General features: G+C 38.1%; 1 protein-coding gene across 1 annotated transcript in view; it reads right to left on the bottom strand.

Moving 5' to 3' along the window:
- Positions 1-9,773: 9,773 nt before the first annotated feature.
- The window catches only part of LRCH1 (leucine rich repeats and calponin homology domain containing 1), a 239,061-nt gene continuing 228,814 nt past the window's right edge, over positions 9,774-20,020 (bottom strand). Inside the window, exon 19 of the mRNA XM_043993719.1 lies at positions 9,774-12,549. Coding sequence (XP_043849654.1) covers positions 12,343-12,549 — 207 coding nt within the window. The 3' untranslated portion in view covers positions 9,774-12,342. The remainder of the gene's footprint in view (positions 12,550-20,020) is intronic.

The following is a 20,020-nucleotide window of genomic DNA, read 5'->3' as shown; positions in this document are numbered from 1 at the left end:
GCTCCCCTCAATGTTGACATATTTTAAACTGTAAATATATATATTTCCATTTACAAAATTCATTTGATATCTCCAGTCAAAGTAGATTTCCACCCTGCCCCTTTTTCTAATGTGTGCTTGTGTTGAAATTGTGACTGGACACTGAAAGAAGAAAAAAGTAGACCTGAGGGAAAAAACCTGGACCCCAAACTTGATCTTCCAAGGATATGGCATAACCATCTCCCAGGCCCTTCCTCTATTACCGGTTAATAGCAGGATAGAAAATGAGCCCAAGAATTCTGGACTGGAAGTACTGGGGTGCTGAGAGCAAGGTTCCTCACCTCTCCCAAGCTTTCCACAACCAAGTCATTGAAGAGACTGACCTTTGTGTATGTATGCATGGTTCCTACAATGTTGAAGGAAATAACGCAAAGTGCCTATCATGATTTTAATTTGACATAGACTTTTATAAACAGAAATGATTCTACATCATGTAAAACAAACTCCTCTCTGGACACATTTTCAATATTAGGAAACACTGTTTCAGCAGGACTTCTCCAACCTAGCCAACAGTATATTTTCCTTATTTCTAAGGCTAAGGCCCTCAAATGAAATGCGATAATATTTGTAAAGGACTGAGCATAGTGCCTGGTGCATAGTAGGCAGTTAATACGTACTTGTTCCCTCTGCCCCTCTCCATGGCTATGACTACTTTCAATAGAATGCATAAATAAGGACTGACTGCAGAGTTTACAAGAGGCCTCACAGTATACAATGTCTATTGAGAATAACTCAATCTTCTATAGGAAATCAGAATTACAGGGTTTGAAATAAGACTATCTGGTCAATCCTTCCATCTCCATGGAGGACTATCTTAAGTCACCATAGACCAAGTGTTGTCTGTCCTTTAAAGAAGCTTCTGTTGAATACTAAACAATGTATCAATTACCTTGCAATCATATCTACTTTCTCCAGCCTAAAGGAACTCAAAACCACCCTAACTCAATTTCCTTGTAAGTGGTCAATGAATCTTGGGCATATATATATATATATTTAAATTCACACTTCAGGTGCTAGAAAACCTATTCTGAAATAACCTGTCATTGGCTTATGAAAAGGAAAGTTGACAACTTATCTATTTGCTCTGTGTGTGTTGGGGGAAGGGGGTGCATTTTAAGTTAAGCCAAAATTATGAGATGAGTTAGAAGGGGAAAGTTTACAAAAGCCCACAGACAATGTCCTATTCATTTCACCAATTATCACAGTGAGGAAATTTACTGAGCAGAGAAAGTCATGGGGGTCCTTCTTTGAGTTTGTCACTCATGCTGTATGTCACCACTGAAGCTGCTGACTTCATAAAGCCAAGGCCCCAGCCTGCTTAGTATTGCCCAGACTGTCATCAAATATGAAGGGGATTAGACTAACAACATTAAATCACACATAGAATTACCTCTCCCGGGGGGGCTCAGGCTGCAAACTGCTAACCTCAGCTTTCCCTTCTTTATCTTTCCCGAGAGGGGAAAGTTAGGAAATTCATACTGTTGTCTTGGAAACAACAGCAAAAGACAGTTAAACTTTGCCTTCAAAGTTGGACCCAGGGGCAATGAATAATATAGCCAATGAAAGTTATTTGGTGTTTAACATTTCCCTGGTGCAACCGAGCTGAGGAAGAAGTCTTGCTCAGGAGGCTTCCCTGGACTGGTTTAGTGCCAGAACTCAAAAGAAGGAATGTGAATTCAGCTGAGGATGCTTCCTTAGCTCTTGAGGACTAGGCTAGGACGAGGGGCACAATATCTGGGCAGCAGAGGGACTTTGAAGAGCAACCTCCCAGCTTAGCTTGAGGCAAGTGTATCGAGTGCTATATTCATGGCTGCTTTGCCTCATTCCAATTGGGCGATTTCAGAGTAAAGTCTATTTGACTATTCATAATCAATGGCCAAAATACCTAGAGAGGCCAGCTAGGAGGTAGGGTAATGTTGGAAGGAATACTTAAGTAGGCAACCTGGATTCTAGCCCTATTTCTGGTCAGAGGCAATGGAATATGGTAGGACGGACATTGGACTTGTGGCTCTGACACTTTACAGTTAGTTTTTGTGACGCTCATTGAGTAGCTTAACCTCTCTGAGACTCGGTTATAAAAGAAGGTAGAAGATAAATGTATAGTAGTTTAGAGGAAAGCTGTTTTGAAAACCTTCTCATTCTGTTCCACAAATATGAGCTAGTAGGCTCTCTGTGACACTGATGACTTGCTTAATCATCCTGAGCTTCAGTTTCCTTACCAGCAAGAAGAGGATAATATCCTTTCTTTTCTTTTCCTCTTCTTTTTTTTTTTTGCAGGGCAATGAGGGTTAACTGACTTGCCCAGGGTCACACAGCTAGTGTCAACTGTCTGAGGCTGGATTTGAACTCAGGTCCTCCTGAATCCAGGGCCAGTACTTTATCCACTGTGCCACCTAGCTGCCCCTATAATATCCTTTCATAGGGTGGTTAGGTACATCTAGTCCGGAATGAAAGAAGAGTCACGAGAAGTACACATGCCACAAAAACAAGAATACCAAGTTGTTGTTATGATTATCAGTATGAATCAGTCTGTTTGGTTTTAACAGGAATAATAATTGTCCCATTTTACAGATTAAGAAAAAGGGAAATGAGGGGCAGCTAGTTGGCACAGTGGATAGAGCACCGGCCCTGGAGTCAGGAGTACCTGAGTTCAAATCCGGCCTCAGACACTTAACACTTACTAGCTGTGTGACCCTGGGCAAGTCACTTAACCCCAATTGCCTCACTAAAAAAAAAAAAAAAAAAAGGAAGAAAAAGGGAAATGTCCCAAACATGGAAAAATTCCAACTCAGAAACACTCACCAAGAAAATTCCCCCAACCATCTAACTCACAATGGGCTACAGGCACAGGCCAAATCACTGCCTATTTAAACTAACTTAAAAACCATCAACAGACATAACTTGTATAGATGTACCACATCTGGCCCCATAATCAAGAACTCAGGCAAAGTCTCAGGTAAATCTATTTTCTGGTTCAACAATAAGTATTTCAAGCTCTCCAGGGCTGCTCACAAATTAAAATAACCCTATGCTCAATCCTTTTTGTGGAACAATGAATCTTTTTGTGATGAAAAGGACTGCCTGCTCCATTCCCTCCTTTATTTTATTAGTTCTATAGGCTTCATTTTTTTTTTTTTTACAGAGAGGGCTTTTAAAGTGAGACTTATTAGTATGTATGTGGGATGGAAATATGAAGGAACATGAGGAGAAACTGGAATGGGGTGGAGCAGGAGAGGGAGAGAGGTCCCAGTTGTTTCTCTGTTTCTCTCTCTCCCTCTCTCCCTCCCTCCCTGTGTGTGTGTGTGTGTGTGTGTGTGTCTGTCTGTCTGTCTCTGCTCAAACTACCTTACCTTTACCTCTTTCTCACTCAATGGGATATAAGATCCTTGAGAGAGGCTATTTTTGTGCTTCTATCCCTGGTATGTAGCTCAGTGCCTGATATTTCATAAACATCTGCTAAATTGAATAGTCAAGATGTGGGTAACAGAGTAAAGATTATGCTTTCCCCCCTGGGCCTAGGGCTAATGATCACAAGCATTGGTTTTCAAGCTGCAGAGATACCTAAAGAAATCCCACTCAGTTAGCATTTAATTAGCCTCAGTGACACACCAGTAGGCTGTTTCTCTGACCATCATCAATAACATGGACATTCATAATGTAAATAAACTTCACATTTTTCTAAGTTAAGAGGAACAACTTCCTGAAAATATAATTGGGGGGGGGCAATGAGGGTTAAGTGACTTGCCCAGGGTCACACAGCTAGTAAGTGTCAAGTGGCTGAGTCCAGATTTGAACTCCGGTCCTCCAGAATCAAAGGCTGGTCCTTTATCCACTGTGCTACCCCGCTGCCCCTGAAAATATAATTATAAACAGTACAAAAGAAAATGTTTAAACACCTTGATTGAGAGTACAGAAGGCATAAAAATGCCAGGAGTTTTTTGTTTTTTCCTATTCCTTTGTTAAAACAGATATCATCACCACAGAATGTTCTGTTTTTATGGGAGGAATATTTGGGTAAAGGGAAGAAGGGAAGGACCCTGACAAACTGTATTTGTAATTGTATGCCAATTGTTTTAGCGAGCCTTTGACAATTATTATTGATTGAAGGTATGATGGATTTAGAGCCAACAGGAACCATATAGCTCATCTAGTCAAACCTCTCCATTTTAAGAATCAGGAAATGGAGATACAGAGAGATGAGCAAGGCAAGGCCCTTGTCCAGGGTCCTTGTAGGTACTTAGGGCCAGAAAATAACTTCAGTTCATGTTTTCTGCTTCCAAATCCAATTCTCTTTTCGCCACTGATAGATAAAACAACTAGGGCTATAATAAAAGCCACCCCCCCCCAAAACCAAAAAAACAAACCAACAACAACAACAAAAAACCCCAATGAAAACAAAAACAAAAAACCACCCTTACTTTCTGTCAATTATTAGGCCTGTATTGATGACAGTCAGAGAAACAGCCCACTGGTGTGTCACTGACTGCTCTACAGACTAGCCCTAGAAAGCCGAATTAATGGGGCCCTGCTGAGGGTGTGGCCAAGTCCAAGGACTGAGGACTTTTAAAGATGTGGGCAAACATTTCTTCTGAGCCTTCATATTGCTCATCTAAAAGTGCTTAAAAATATTTACATCCTCTGGGGTGATGTGAGTACTCCAAAAACCTTGATAAAGTTATGTGACCAAATAGAAATGCAAGTAGAGATATGCATTCACTGAAAAATGCATTAGTCCTCACCATCACTTAATCATTTATCATATTACCTGTGACCTCGGAGACAGAAAGAGTACACATGATGCTTCATAGAACATCTTATTTCCAAACTAGGAAAAGTCCAGTGATCAGGCATTAATTCTGTGACTGATAGTCACACACTTACATAAGAAATCAATCTAATTATGTAAAAGATAAAAAACTAATTTACTACATTTTAACCAATATCTGGAAATCCTAGCAAACCTCAATGTTTTCCAAAAAGTGATTAAGTCAACGTTTATAGACAAAATTATTTTAATTTAAACAAAGAAATTGTTCTTTTTTAAATGAAAGATGAAAAAGCCAGGTATGAGTCTTTTCCACATATGACTCTCAGGCCTACTGCAACAGAAGTCAGGGAAGTAGGACTGAGGGAGGAGCAGAGGTCAGCAGGTGAGCATTAACATGACCAGGAAGAAGAGCAGAGGAATTCAATGAAGGGGTGATTGTGCATTAGGGTAGAAGAACCTTTAAATTCAATAGCTGCCTGGGACTTCTCTGAGGATTTCTCATTGGCTATGGAAGTAATCAGGCGGTGAGATTAAAGTCATGCTACCTTGGCTTTAAGATATAGCTTCAAGAGGATCAGAAGATAAGGGAGCTGGTCTACAAAATGTATTTCTTACTTTCCATCAAGGGAATTAAAACTTTGCTGATACTAGTTGACATTGCCAGCTTACAGGATAGACCTAGAATTTCCAGCTATCAAGATGTAAACCCCCCCTCAAAACAACAACACAATTTTTTTTTTAATATTTAGAGTTCACATTCAAACTAGGCCAATGTCATGATTTTTTATTTTTAAAAAATTCTATTTAGAATTTGCAAGTGCTATAATTCGGATTTGCTTTGGAAATCCAATCTCATTATGAGACAACAAAGAAAAGAAATAACCATCATGTAATGCAACAAAAATTATTTTTGTCTGAACCCACTGACAATGGCTGGCTGGACAAGATTATACAAGTGCCATGAAATAGCATGAATACAATTCAACAACTACGTCCACTGGAGAAAAGAAATGTTAGGGAAAACCTTGTTCATTCTGGCTGATCCTAATTCCTAGGGCAGAAGTATATGAGTTTTAGATAAGCACTCTAAATTAAAATGAGGGATAAGACCTTGTATTATCTGTTTCCCAGGGATGTTGTAGAAAAAAGTATTTTGTAAAGACCTTATATAAAGGTGAGCTATTATTATTTTATAAATGTCTGCATTCCTTTGTGAGAAAGAAATAGTGAAATGTGTAAGTGATCAAAAAATGATTTTTCATTCGGAATTCTTAAAATTTGGGCATAAGAACTTTTGGTCCAGAGTATAGAAAGATCTGGCATCCAGCCAGCTAATAGAGACCGGTTCCCTTCTCCAGCCTCATCCCAAGCATGGAAAGCATTGAGGAGGCAGCAACTGGGCACTTCTCAGCTAGGGGTGGCAGGACAGAGATAAGCAAGGAGAGAAGGATGAGAAGCAGCTAGCTGGAGGACGGGGGTTCAGGTCTCCTTTCCCCCAATCCCAATTGAGGGCAAGCAGTTTGCAGAGCTTTCTAGTCTCCCTTTGTCTGCCTGACAAGGAGAAAGGACATTCTCATTGTTTAGAGGAAAAGCCTTAAGGGCAGCACAGGCTGCAGTATGGAAGTGGAAATTATTTGGGATACTGTCTGGGAAATGGGTGTTCTGGATTTGCTCCTTAAAATGCTGAAGACAAGGGGCAGCTAGATGGTGCAATGGAGAGAGCACCAGCCCTGGAGTCAGGAGTACCTGAGTTCAAATCTGGCCTCAGACACTTAACACTTACTAGCTGTGTGACCCTGGGCAAGTCACTTAACCCCAATTGCCTCACTAAAAAAAATGCTGAAGACAGAAAAACAAGAGGAGAGAAAGGAGGCAAACCAGTGGGGGAAAAACATGAAAGTTAAGGAGATTTCATAGAAGCCAAAGCACAGAAGCTCTTAGTTGGAAATTAATAGCACTGCGGTTGGAATTAAAACAAGGCTCGATACACAACTGAGCTGAACTAAAAAAAATATTTGTTTACTGATTGATGAACACTTAAAAAATGAATCAGAAGCAAAGGCCATGCAGTCACAAGTCGAACAACTAAATTGTGGGACTGACTACACATACAAACTCACATGCACATAGCATGAAACAAACAAACAAAAACAAAACAGACCCAGCTATATTTTCAATGGAAAGTTCAAGTTCAAACCATCTTACTATTTTTCTATAGGGGAGTACAGCTGGAGTGGATATATGTATTAGCTGGGGAATCTGGCTTCAATATTTACCAGCTGTGTGACTATCAACAAATCACATTATCTACTTGAATCTCAGTTTTTTCTTCTCTAAATTTCATTCATTCATTCATTCATTTATTTTGCAGGGCAATGAGGGTTAAGTGACTTGCCCAGAGTCACACAGTTAGTAAGTGTTAAGTGTCTGAGGCCGGATTTGAACTCAGTTACTCCTGACTTCAGGGCGGGTGCTTTATCCACTGCGCCACCTAGCCGCCCCTGCAAAGCACTTCTTAACAACAGCCCTATGAGGTAGGTTGTAAACAAAATTTAGAGGAGCAGCTAGATGGCGCAGTGGATAAAGCACCGGCCCTGGATTCAGGAGTACCTGAGTTCAAATCCGACCTCGGACACTTAACACTTACTAGCTGTGTGACCTTGGGCAAGTCACTTAACCCCAAATGCCTCACTAAAAAAAAAAAACAAACCCAAAACAAACAAAATAAAGAAGTGCTTTGCAAGTCTTAATGTGCTATAAAAAGATGATACATCACCACCACCACCACTCAGTGACTGATTATGGGCTAAAATGTCAAAAGGTGGATTTTTGTAGATATAAACCAATGTTACTGGTGACTTTTCCTTGAAAAATGGAGCTAGTTTTTATAAGAATGGGATAATAGAGATGCATCTTTCACAAATAAATATTGCAAAGATTTTTAGCAATGTATCAAAATTTGATAATCTTTAGAAATTACAACAACCTACAATTAATGAGAGTTTTAAGGTCCACAAATCACTGTCTTTACAACAAATCTGCAAAGAAGCTACTACAAATAGTTTTAACTCCCATGTCATACATGTGGAACTGGAGTTTTAGAATCATTAATGAATTGTTCAATGTCACACAGTTAGGAAGTGTCAGAGCCAGAATTTGGACCCAAGTTTCCCAATTCCAGGGCCCTGTGGCCTTTCTATAGTGCCATTTGCAAGGACATGTTGAGAGAGGCATGAGAGGAAGGGAAGTCTTTAATAGATAGAAAGAATAATTTTGTCCAACTTTTCAGACAACTTTTGCTACTAGCAGAGACACATGGGATGGCTTCCTGAAGAGTCTACTAGAAATAAGGCAAGCGGGAGAGATGCTACAAAGATACAGCCAAAGTGAAGATGGTCATTGGTGTCTGAGAAGCTGTAGTAGTGTAAAGAATTTACAAGCATATAGCAGTCGGAAATGGGTTGGCTCAATGGGAATAGCAGTGCCATGAAGCCAGGAGGCAAGATGTCAGAGCAGATGCTGCCACACAACCCAAATAACAATCATCATGCATACTCTGTAGAATGATGACTACAGGTCACACATGGCTTCTCATTACATAGAGCCACATAAATACTGTGGTAGAAATAGCAGCAACTTCTCCTGATACACAGAATATGTAAATGAATATGTATATTTCATTAGGATTTTCAAATAATACACACAATCCCCTGTGCCTGTCCAAATAAGAAGATTAATAAAAAAAATCACCCTCTGGCACTTCTATCTGAGGTGTTTGGAGAGTTCAGAAAGCAATTGCTGACAGAGACAGAAAGAAGGGCAGCACACAAAACTACATATATTCAAGTCCATACAAACTTATCCCAGTCTTCTCCCTGATGATATAAATGACTTTAACCCAGCTTATAAACCTTTAACATTTTCATTAAGATATAAAAATATCCTCATAATTTGAGTCTACCTAGACACTAAAATGATGAATCTGAACAAAAAGTCTGATTAATCAATAAACATTTATTAAATACCTACTTAAATATATAAATGCACAATACGGTTAGGAGAAAAAAATAGTGACTGAATGATGAGGCAAATGAGATCATTTATGAAAATCTAAGTGACACTAAAATTCCCAGTGCCCAAACTAGGTTTACTTACACTGCTAACTTTGTAACCCCCATGAGAAAAAAAAGGAAATAATGAATTATATGTAAAGAGTCATTGCCTTGGTTCAAAGTATTAAACAAAATGGAACAAACCTAAGAGACTATATTTACAGCCTGAAGTCCAACCTTCAAAAGTAACTTCCTGATTTTAGCTCATTTTAGGGGACTTGTCACCTGTTATACCATGAATATTTGTATGGTTTTGAAATTCCATGGGTATTTTCCTCATACTTATGAAGACCTAGCTTTTGTCATAGTCATCTAGGGTTCTGAAAGCATTCTGGAAAGAAAATGAAAGCTGAAATTTCCTGAAACCCATTCCCTACTTATAATTAAACAGAAACTATATATCAAAATTCTTTTACTCATCTATGTCCCTATCATTCCTACTGTGTTGTCTTACCTGAATCAAATAATGGAAGGGAATGATCCCGAGGCCATACTCTACTTCCAGACAAAAATTTGGTTTTGGCATCTTTGGTGCCTGATATTTGGCAAGGTATAAGCGAATGAAAATCTATACATTTAGAAATGATGGTGAACTGGGGATGGGTCATATTTACAAACTTATAAACCCTGTCATTAGAAGGGGACATTCTTAGCAAATGTCATATATAAAACGCTGGAGAAAATAAGCATGAGAAGAGCTTACTGCATCTTAGGTTCTGGTGCTACAGGAAGAAAAAAAAAGAAGCATTAAGAAGAGGGGTTGGGGGGCATCTAGGTGGTGCAGTGGATAAAGCACTGGCCCTGGATTCAGGAGGACCTAAGTTCAAATCTGGCCTCAGACACTTGACACTTACTAGCTATGTGACACTGGGCAAGTCACTTAACCCTCATTGCCCTGCAAAAAGAAGAAGAAGAAGAAGAAGAAAAAGAAGAAGAAGAAGAAGAAGAAGAGGGGCTGGAAAGTGGTTCCTCTTCCATAAAAGTAAAATAATAAATAAAGCCACAGTCTCTCTAAAAAGCTTTCACACTTGGAAGGACAGTAAGCTCTGTACACATACCATTCAAAGTAGTTAAATGGTAGACATATGAGTTGGTAAGAGGTAAAAAAGAAAGATTAGAGAGGAAAAAGAAAAGGTTTTAGAATTTTTAACAACAGGGGACAACAGAGGAGTTCATTCCATTTTCTAACCTAAAGATACAATATTAAGCTTCCTCTAGAACACATTCTATTGCTTCTGGAAAAACACTATCCATCAAAACCTCAGAGAGTAGCACCAACATACCTTCTCTCAAGGGGGTGGTGGATGAGGCACTGTGTGGTTTCAGACTATCAAATTGTTAGAACCACTGACAATTGCTCTGGATACCTTTGTGTAAAGCTACTGATATACTCATAGAAATTTTGAAATATCATTCAAAAAAGCATTTATTAAGCACCTAAAGGTTCATGATTCTGTGCTAGGTGCTATACATAACTAGGTTACAAGATAATACAATCTGGTATGCCTATTGGTTATGTTGTTGAAGTATAAAACAAGGCTGGATGATTTTTTAAAAATCTTGTGTTTTTCCAATTAAAGGGACACCTTGTCAACAAGATAAGAAGACTCAGTAATAGTAGCTTTTTCTATTAGAAAACTAGCTACTTTCCTATGCAATACAATCTGGGTTAGATCAGACTGGGTGGCAAGAAAACTGTAAATTTCTTCTTTGAATTGTATTAGGTGGTACTTGCCTGCCAGGGTTTACAGGAATATTCAGAGGGAAAATGTGTCTTCCTGGAAACTCTATATGAAAATTGGCTATCATTCTGGTAAGTTTAAGAGTTCACATTAATAGAGAATAAATGTCATCTTTTCTAAATCTAGGAAATAAATTACAACTCTGGTATTAATATAAAATAATAGTTACAGGCCACATGTAGAAATGGAATTTAGATCAACAGGATTCAATTTTCTTGTTTTTATATAGTAGGTCATTCTCTCATAAAAAGGTAATACATTCTTAGAATTTGGGGTAGCTATGGATTAAAATTTTTTTTCTTTAATCACTGCCTAATTGCTCCATGGGCAATGCACTTGAGGTAATATCCTAAAAATCTGGTTAAGGATTAAAATAATTTGTCAGTGAATATTTATTAGAATTCATGGGTTTAAAGAGCACTCCAATATTGAAAGGTCCTTCTCTTAATCTTATTATATCTTGGAATTATACTGAAAACCTAGGACTAAAATGTTTCGAATGGGTCATATTCCGGACCTACAGAATTTTGAACTGATTAAAAAAAAATCTAATTGTTAAGTGAAGGACTCAAATGCAAAACCATCAATTACATGTGTATAAAATGTTTCTCAGAAATAGTGTGGTCCCAGGGGCAGCTAGGTGGCAGGCACAGTAGAAAAAGCACTGGCCCTGGATTCAGGAGGACCTGAGTTCAAATCCAGCCTCAGACACTTGACACTTACTGGCTGTGTGACCCTGGGCAAGTCACTTAACTCTCAATGCCCCACCAAAAAGAAAGAAAGAAAAAAGAAATAGTGTGGTCCCACTTCTCTGCCAATTCCCCCTCCTCACAATGGCATCTTGGGACAGGCTTAAAAATAAGGGAAAGATGGAAATGTACAGAAGTTCTTGTGCCAGCAAATTCCACCATTTAATACTTTAACGACTAATTCCATTTTCCTGGAGCTTTTCTACTTAGGAGTCTTTCCTTGACCACCATGACAATATAATATATTCAGGGATGGTATATTGGCAATAACCCCCACATGCTGCTCCAACCTAGAGAAAAGAGAGTACAGATGAATTCTCAGGAATAGAGCAATTCCCTGGGTGGGGTTTTAAAAACTATTCAGCCTGTGTTCCTCATTCATGAAGAATTTTAGGATCACCTTGGACTGAGGCTTTGGTTTTACATCTTTGAATGATGGCAGCACCAACAATAGCCCTTATTTCCCTAACCCTGCACTATAGTCTTTGTTCAGAGGACTGTTCAAAGGGAAAAAATGTTCATATAAAGAATCAGCTCCTTTCTTTTCTTTCTTTAAAAACAAACAAACAAACAAAAAAACAACAACAGAATCCTTTGTGTGTTTTTTACCTACCCAGGTATGGTTTCAGGCACTTTAAAGCAATAAATCAGGAAAAAACAGCAATGCTTGACAGCAATGCTGCTATCGCATGGACTCAGTAAACTAAATGTGATAGAAATAAGAATGTGTGTGTGTGTGTAAGAACTTTAATGTCATTTTTTATTTAGAAGTTCTATCTTGAAAACCATATGAAAATGTCTTGGCTCAAACTTCTGAGATTATTGAAAAGATGACAGAAGTAGAAGTTTGCAAGGCAAAGGAAGAAGTGAAAAGTACCTGTAAAAAGTTAGATAAAGCAGAATGTTTGAACGCACATGCGAGAATGAACAGATTATGCCGACAGAGCATTCCAGTGATAAGCAATATACATCAACACTACAAAGAATATCTGAACAAGACAAAAGCCTATAAGGTCCCTGGAACGAAGGGTAGAAGTTGATTGTGGGGGTTTCTCCCCATGTGCCAGCAGAGTGTCAACAGTCTTTCGAATGTGACGAAAATCCAAGTGCAGGATGTCATACGGAGAGCAGAGGTCAGCCTATCCCGAAGGGCAGCCAGTAGAACAGAAAGAGACAGTGAATAAAATTAAAAATACAAAGAGGTAACAACAGGAAAGAAGTGCAATATTCTTGGTTGCTAGTCATATGGCTTGGAATAATAACCCTTGCCTTCATTTGCCAGGCAAAAATATCTCTCTCCCTTTAAAGACTTAGTATAATGAGAGAGAAGCACAATGCCAGAACTTATTTTATGCAAACCAGGAGAGCAAAGTTGTTTTTATAGTCCCTCTTATTGTACCAAGAAGTCAAGCAGAGTGGTTATTGACAAAGCCAATACCAAACACCCCATACCTGACACAGAGCATTCTGATTGGCTGGTAGTGGTTTTAGGCACTAACCAGTGCTTGGGAAATTTTCAACCTTAGTAAAGTAAGAAATGTACAGTTTAAAGTTTGCATTCCTTTATCTCATCCAAATCCTGAATTCAACCTCACTGGTCTTCAAGGAATGCAAGTTATTCTTATCTGAATGGTGAAATAACTGTATTTTCTCTCTTAAAAGTCTTGGTTACTGAAAAACTTCAGGGAATACTAGGGGGAAATGAGTTCTAAAGACATCTTTTACTCAGAACCAAAAAAAAAGAAAAAAAAATCATCATTTTTTTTCCCTTTGGTCTAAAAAAACCCTGATTTTATTAGTATGGGGAAGTCTCCATAAGAAAATTCCTCTACCAAATCTCAGAGACCTGCTTAGGACACTGAGCACATAAATGACTTGCCCAGCCTCAAAGAGCTAGTATATGTCAGAGGCCAGACTTGAACCTATTTTCCTGATTTTAAGGAGGTGAGGTCTCCATCCATCATGCCTGCTTCTCCTTACTTTTCATTAAGAGAATGAAATAAGCTTTCTTGGTGTTTATATCTGATCTGCCTACATATTTTATCTGCTGTGGAAGAAAAAACCAAACCTTTCTAATACACTAACTTCTTAACTCAAACAGAAGCAAAGTTCAGAGTTTTGGTGATTACAATTGAATTAAGGCTCAATAAAAAAGTAGAGAGGGTGGTTTTTTTTCAATGAGGAATTTTCTTTTCAAATGAGGAAAAGCCTTCAAAATTCATGATCCATGAATTTTAGAAAATATTTTGTTATATAGCTGCCTTTAAAAAAAAGCACCTTAGTCGTAAACAGATGCAAATCATAGAAGTCTTAAAAAGCAAAGCACAATTGCTGAATAACCTATCACGGTTTTGTAAATTAGAGAAGATACATGTTAATAAGAGATTTTAAGCAGTATAACCAAAAACTTAAGTCACAAAAGCACGCTAAATCTGGTTTGATTAGGATGTTGAAGTGAGACACCCATTATCCTTTCTCTCTCTCTCTCTCTCTCTCTCTCTCTCTTTTTTAAAGTGAGGCAATTGGGGTTAAGTGACTTGCCCAGGGTCACACAGCTAGTAAGTGTTAAGTGTCTGAGGCCGGATTTGAACTCAGGTACTCCTGAATCCAGGGCCAGTGCTCTATCCACTGCGCCACCTAGCTGCCCCATCCTTTCTCAATAGATATAAAAGTAACCATGTGATAACAGACTAGCACTCTCATAGTGTCCAATGAAGAAAAGCAGCTGCTTATAGATTTAATTTCACAGAAGGAAGAGGGGAAAGGGAAGAAGGGAAGGAGAAATCTGCTGACCAGGGATTAGGAAAAGACACACATAAAAAAAAAGAATCTAAGCGTGACAAAAGCATTTTCTACTGCAATGTCGGATGTAGCCAGTGAAATCTGAGAAAAACATGGTCATAAGCATAGAGGAAAGTCAGCATCTGCAAACTGAAATGTGACTTATATGTGTGTTAGCTACATAATAAAGACAATCACTTACTCAACTAGTCAAGAGAAGAAAGCATTTTCCAGTGAACTAGCTAAGGAAAATGAATTTTGCATGCCCTCTAGTGGCCCTGAAAGAGAGTTCAAGTTTTTTACAATGTAATTAGGGAGTGTGCTTCTCAAGGATATTTCTAAGGAGGTAACAGTAAATTAAACAGCAACTTCCTTACTCAAAATGAACACCACAAGGTACACCAATCTATCTGCTTGCTGAACAATTTAAAGAAGCTGTATATTTGTAACTGATCACTAACTAGGACTATTCTTATGGTCCAGTCGAGCATACTGTTCTATTTACTCTAAAGGAAACAAAAATAGCTGATGAAAGAGATGATAGTTTAGCAGGATCAGAGATACTTGTGGGTATGCAGAAATCTGATTTAGGCAAGATCTCATGCAAAAAGTGAGCCTGAGTTACCATAGCAATCAGACTCATAGGCTTATTGACTCTTACAGGAAGCCTGTCACATGGCCAAAGGCAATATGATCGAGATATTATAATAAATGGTACAGCAGAGTTGAGATTGCTGTGGGAAGCTGGGATTTCCTGATCTTTGTGCTTTTTAAATAGCAGCCTTAATGAGAGGAGTTTAAAGGTTATATTTTCTTTCCTTTTAAAAAAAAATAAAACTGAATAAAAATACTAAAAATAAAGGAAAAGTCAGAGAGGTGAGCCTGCACCCCACATTTATAACATATTATTAATGACTATAAGGCATTTTAAAGCTGTAGTGGATCTTGCCAGATTCTCAGGAGGAAGTAAGAGAGGGAGGCAGGCTAATTTCCATGTTATTCAAAACAAAATCACCACCTCTTTGAGGTTAATGATCATTCTAGGGCCAGTTTAAAAAAAAAAAGTGGGATGGGATTATAATTTTAGAGTCAGTTCAATTTTTAATCCCATTTGCAAAAGATCCAAGTGTAAAGAGCCTTAAAGGGAACAAATTAGAATTAGCACCCTGGTTAATACCAAACTCTTAGTGGTCTTTCTGAGTGAGATAAGGGAGTGTACCAAAATTTCAGTTCTAAGAGTTGACTGTGTTTACTTGGCATAAATATTCAAATGAAAGATTATGTATTTGCAAGTAATTTCTTTACTCAAACAACCACATAATGAAAACAATCAGAGATCAGGTGGTAAAATTTAAAGCTTAACAGGAAAAACAATTTCAGAATTTATCCAAGAATTTATTGGATATTGGATACTGATAGCTGATTATGATGAATTACATCATACTATTTTATTTACACATGTGATTTCTAGTCTTTGGAACATACTGCCCCTGAACTATTTTGTACAAATAAAGGCTGGTCACTGATCAAAATCACCCCTAAACCAAACCTACTCCTCTAAGTAAAGATACCTGTCATATATGAGGGGCATTTCTGGACATCACAAAAATAGTTTGCTTTCAAAAGGTACCATATGTGTTCTGCATATCAGCAATTTGTGAAATTAGAAAATTAGATATGATGGAAAATGTCTCCAGACTATAGCTCTTGGTATTTGGTCCTATAATCATTCAACATCAGCTCATGAATTATCTAGTCTGGGTAATGAGGGTAACACCATCTATAAAATAAGTGCTTTCATTTTAGATGAATAGAGATATGATTTTGAATCACATGTAAATTATACTGAATGACTTTCTTAGGAAGCACATTCATATTTATTGTCTCTCAAGTAACATCCCTATGATGCTATTATCACTGCCATTTTATAGATGGAGACACAAATATGAAGAGATTAAGTGACTTTTTTGAAGATCTCTGGTGAGTGGTGAATGCTAACATTTTGCAATATTTTCTGCCACCCTTAGCAGGAACCTGAATAGTACCCCAGATCCCTAATTTCTCTATAGTTTGGGGAAAAGGATAAGCAAGTTGATTTTCACGGTTATGTTGTTTTAATTTTTTTTCTTAATAATAGCTTAATAGGCCAGCCCCTATCTAGCTTTGTTATTGGTCCAACAAAAACATGATGTTAGGGGAAAATGTTATGTGGGCATTCAGATTCTTATAAACACAGTAAAGCAGGCCTCAATAAATAACAATGACTACTGCTGCTCTGTTGACATTGCTGTAGAGTTTTGTGATATTATTTTATGGTGGGGCTTGGTTACACTGTAATAACTGCATCATTGCAACAATGACACTGGTTAAGGCAACATTATATGAGAAGGGCATTACTTCATAATAAAAGAGGCTAGATCTAGGCCTTGGTTTTTCCAGACTGTGGGAATGGTCTGCTCATGAATCCTTTGAGAAAAAAATCATTATCAAGAACCCAAAGTTGTTTTATCTAACTTTTTTTGATGTTCCATAAATGAAAGGATACCACTGAGAGGAATAATGTTTTAATGAGTCCCAAAGAGCTAAATGAAAACATGATCACTCTCCACAAACATATGTCAGAGGCATGGGAAATCCAGTCTTTCTTAAGTAAAGGAAGTCATGGATTAGGCAGCTAGGTGGCGGAATGGATAGAACACAGGCCTTGAGGCAGGAGGACCTGAGTTCAAATCTGACCTCAGACACTTACTACCTATGTGACCCTAGGCAGGTCACTGTAAAATAAGCTGGAGAAGAAAATGCAAACTACTTCAGTATTTTTGCCCAGAAAACTCCAAATGGGGTTACAAAGAGTCAGACATAACTAATCAACTAAACAACAAAAAAGGCAGTCACAGGTTGCTTGCATGCATTTATGAAGTATAAAATTCCTTTTAAAAACACACTAAATAGGACCAAAATCTTGGATGAAGGAAGACCCATCAACCATATGCCTGTCTCAGGATACAAGTTGACCCTTGTAATCTAGGCAAAGTCTATTGAGGAAATGACCCTTTGACTTCAGTGCAGCCAAACTCTAAGGACAAGATATGACATAATACAGTCCTGGTACCACATTCCAATGTTGCAGCCACAGCAAATAACAGAGGCCATGATGTTTGTGGTAGTCTACCTTGTGGCCTTATATAGTGAGAAAACAAATGGGAATAGGAAGATAATTTTTGCCTATGTGGTACTACAGGATTTAATTTCATTGTTTATGTAATATCAGAGCTGAAAAGTACCCTGGAGGTTTTCTAGTCTGAACTTCTCCATTTTACATATGAAGACACTGAGGACCAGAGTTATGACTGATTCAAAGTCAATCTGTTAGTGAGTCAATAGTAAAAATGGGTCTAAAACTCAGGCTTTGACTCCTAAGTCAACAATCTTTCCAGTAGATCATTTTGTGTGCCAAACCTTAGCCACACTCTTAGATTTCAATCAATAAACTAAAACATTAGAAATTTATAGTGGGGCTTATGTATCTAGAACAAATCCAGAACACTTTTCTCTACTAACAAGTCATTTAATATATAATTTATGCCATTTAGGGCAGCTGGGTGGCACAGTGGATAGAGTGCTGAGCCTTCAAATTAGGAAGATTCATCTTCCTGAGTGCAAATCTGGCCTCAGACACTTACTAGCTGGGTGACCTTGGGCAAGTAACAACCCTTTTGCCTCAGTTTCCTCATCTATAAAATGAAATGGAGAAGGAAATGGCAAACTACTCCAGTATCTTTGCCAAGGAAACCTCAAATGGGGTTATGAGGAGCTGGACACAATTGAAATGACTGAACCACAAAAATGTCATTTAGACAATTCTGAAAATAAAGAACATGGAAATTTCAGGATAGGAGAGAATAATACCTATAGCATGAAGTGGTTCTGAAGTTACCTATATAGCAAAAAAAAACCCCTACAATTTGTGCTCATTTTTTTTCTCTTCCCAAGGCCTTACTTACTGTGTCCTATTTGTGCCCTACTATATTACATTTTGGAATATTAGCTTCATGTAATTCCTTTTCTCCTAAATGTCCCCTGGTCTGTCTGCCCTATCCTGTCCCTATTGTTTAATCTTCAACAATGTGAAGCCAGCCTTTAGGCAAACTAAATGTGGAAGACAAAAACCCTACTCATTTCACTTTTCCACATATTCTAATGATCTGAGAATTAATTGTGCTTCTCAAATCCATGTAAATGTGAACTTAAATAATTTAAATCAGCCATGATAAATGCATAAACTATGTACCAAGGGCAGGAGTAGTCTCCTCGGTATCATTTTAAATAGTCTGTTAAAAATGTCCTTTTGAAAAAAAATGTCCTTTTGTAGCCTTATACACACTAGCCTTTACTACCTCTTCGGTGGCCCCAGATGCTGTTTTGCCACATCCTGAGCAGAAACATTTCCTGGATTGGATATTCCAGCCACTCCAGAGTAGTTCCAGCTGCTGAACTTCATCACATAAATGTCTCTTCAGCCTCTCAACCTCAAAATAGCCATGTAGCTGAGAACTAAGAGAGGAAAAGCTTATAGAAAGGTTTCTTTTTTTGCTGCTGGTCTGGACTAGACTTCACTGGAGTTGGAAACTCAGTGTGACTGACCCTCTACTAAAGCAGATGGGCTACTCTCCTAGAACTTACCATCCTAAGGTGTTGTTTGGTGACCCTGAGAAGTTAAGAGACTTGACAAGTGTCACACTATCAGCAGGTTTTAGAGATGAGGCTTAAAGCCAAGTCTTTCTCACTCTGAGGCTGGTTCTCTATCCACTCCTCTGGCCTGCCTCTCATATTAATTAAGTACATGACGACTTAAAAACAAAAAGTGTGCCAAAAGGCAACATGTAGCTGAGTCCAATTTTCAAGTATGTTTACATCCATAATTGCATAAATAAACTCTTGCATCTAAGTTAATAAACTGGCCAGCTCTTGCTGGGAAATTAGATTTGAACTGTTCTAATCCTAACTTTGGCCTATGGTGTCCTATCATGTTTTCTTATAGAGACCAACAGAATGAATACTTTTTCGTATACAAGAATACTGCAACTTTTAACTCTCTAAAAGGATTCTTCTCAATGTCAATTAGAATTATCTATGACAAAATACAGGAGTTCTGGTGTGCATGCATACGTGCACATTAAAGAAAGATGTAGAAGGTTGGGAAAATAGGCATATGGACAGGAGAGGCTTAACTCTGGGTTCCCTAGAGAAATAATGGTCAGTTGTTTATTCACATTGATGCAAGAAAAAAAAATGTACACCTTTGATACAATTGAAGATTATGGTATGGAGGAGAATGACATCTGCCTTTTTACATGATAAATTTAGAGTACTCATGGATAATTTCTGCATATACAAAACTTGTAACAAATGTATCTTTATAATAAATATTATAAACAATATCATGGCATGTCCCCTTTTCAGATGGCACCCTCCTTCCTAATGGACAGGCTGTAACAGTGAAGGGGAGGAAGATTATCTGAAGGTATCTAAATTACCTATGTGATCACTGAGCATTATTGATTTAGATGGGAAGGGACTTTATAAGCCATCTAGTCCAATGCTGTTAATTTTACAGGTGAGGAAACTGGGGCCTAGGGAAGTTAAGTAATTTGCCAAAGGTTCCACAGGCATAAGATCTTCAGCTTAAAAAAAATGTTTCCTCTCACCCATTCCCTAGGACACAAAACCTGAGCGGTGAAGTAACTTTGTGTGTTCAGGAATTGCAATCCGTGTAACCCTTGCTTGTTTCTTCCACAGACATTTCTATGTTCATTAAGTAAAGACCAT

This window comes from Dromiciops gliroides, chromosome 3 (genome assembly GCF_019393635.1).
Source record: "Dromiciops gliroides isolate mDroGli1 chromosome 3, mDroGli1.pri, whole genome shotgun sequence".
Lineage (NCBI taxonomy): Eukaryota > Metazoa > Chordata > Mammalia > Microbiotheria > Microbiotheriidae > Dromiciops > Dromiciops gliroides.
The sequence above is the reverse complement of the archived record's forward strand: the minus strand, read 5'-3'. Positions and strand labels throughout refer to the sequence as shown.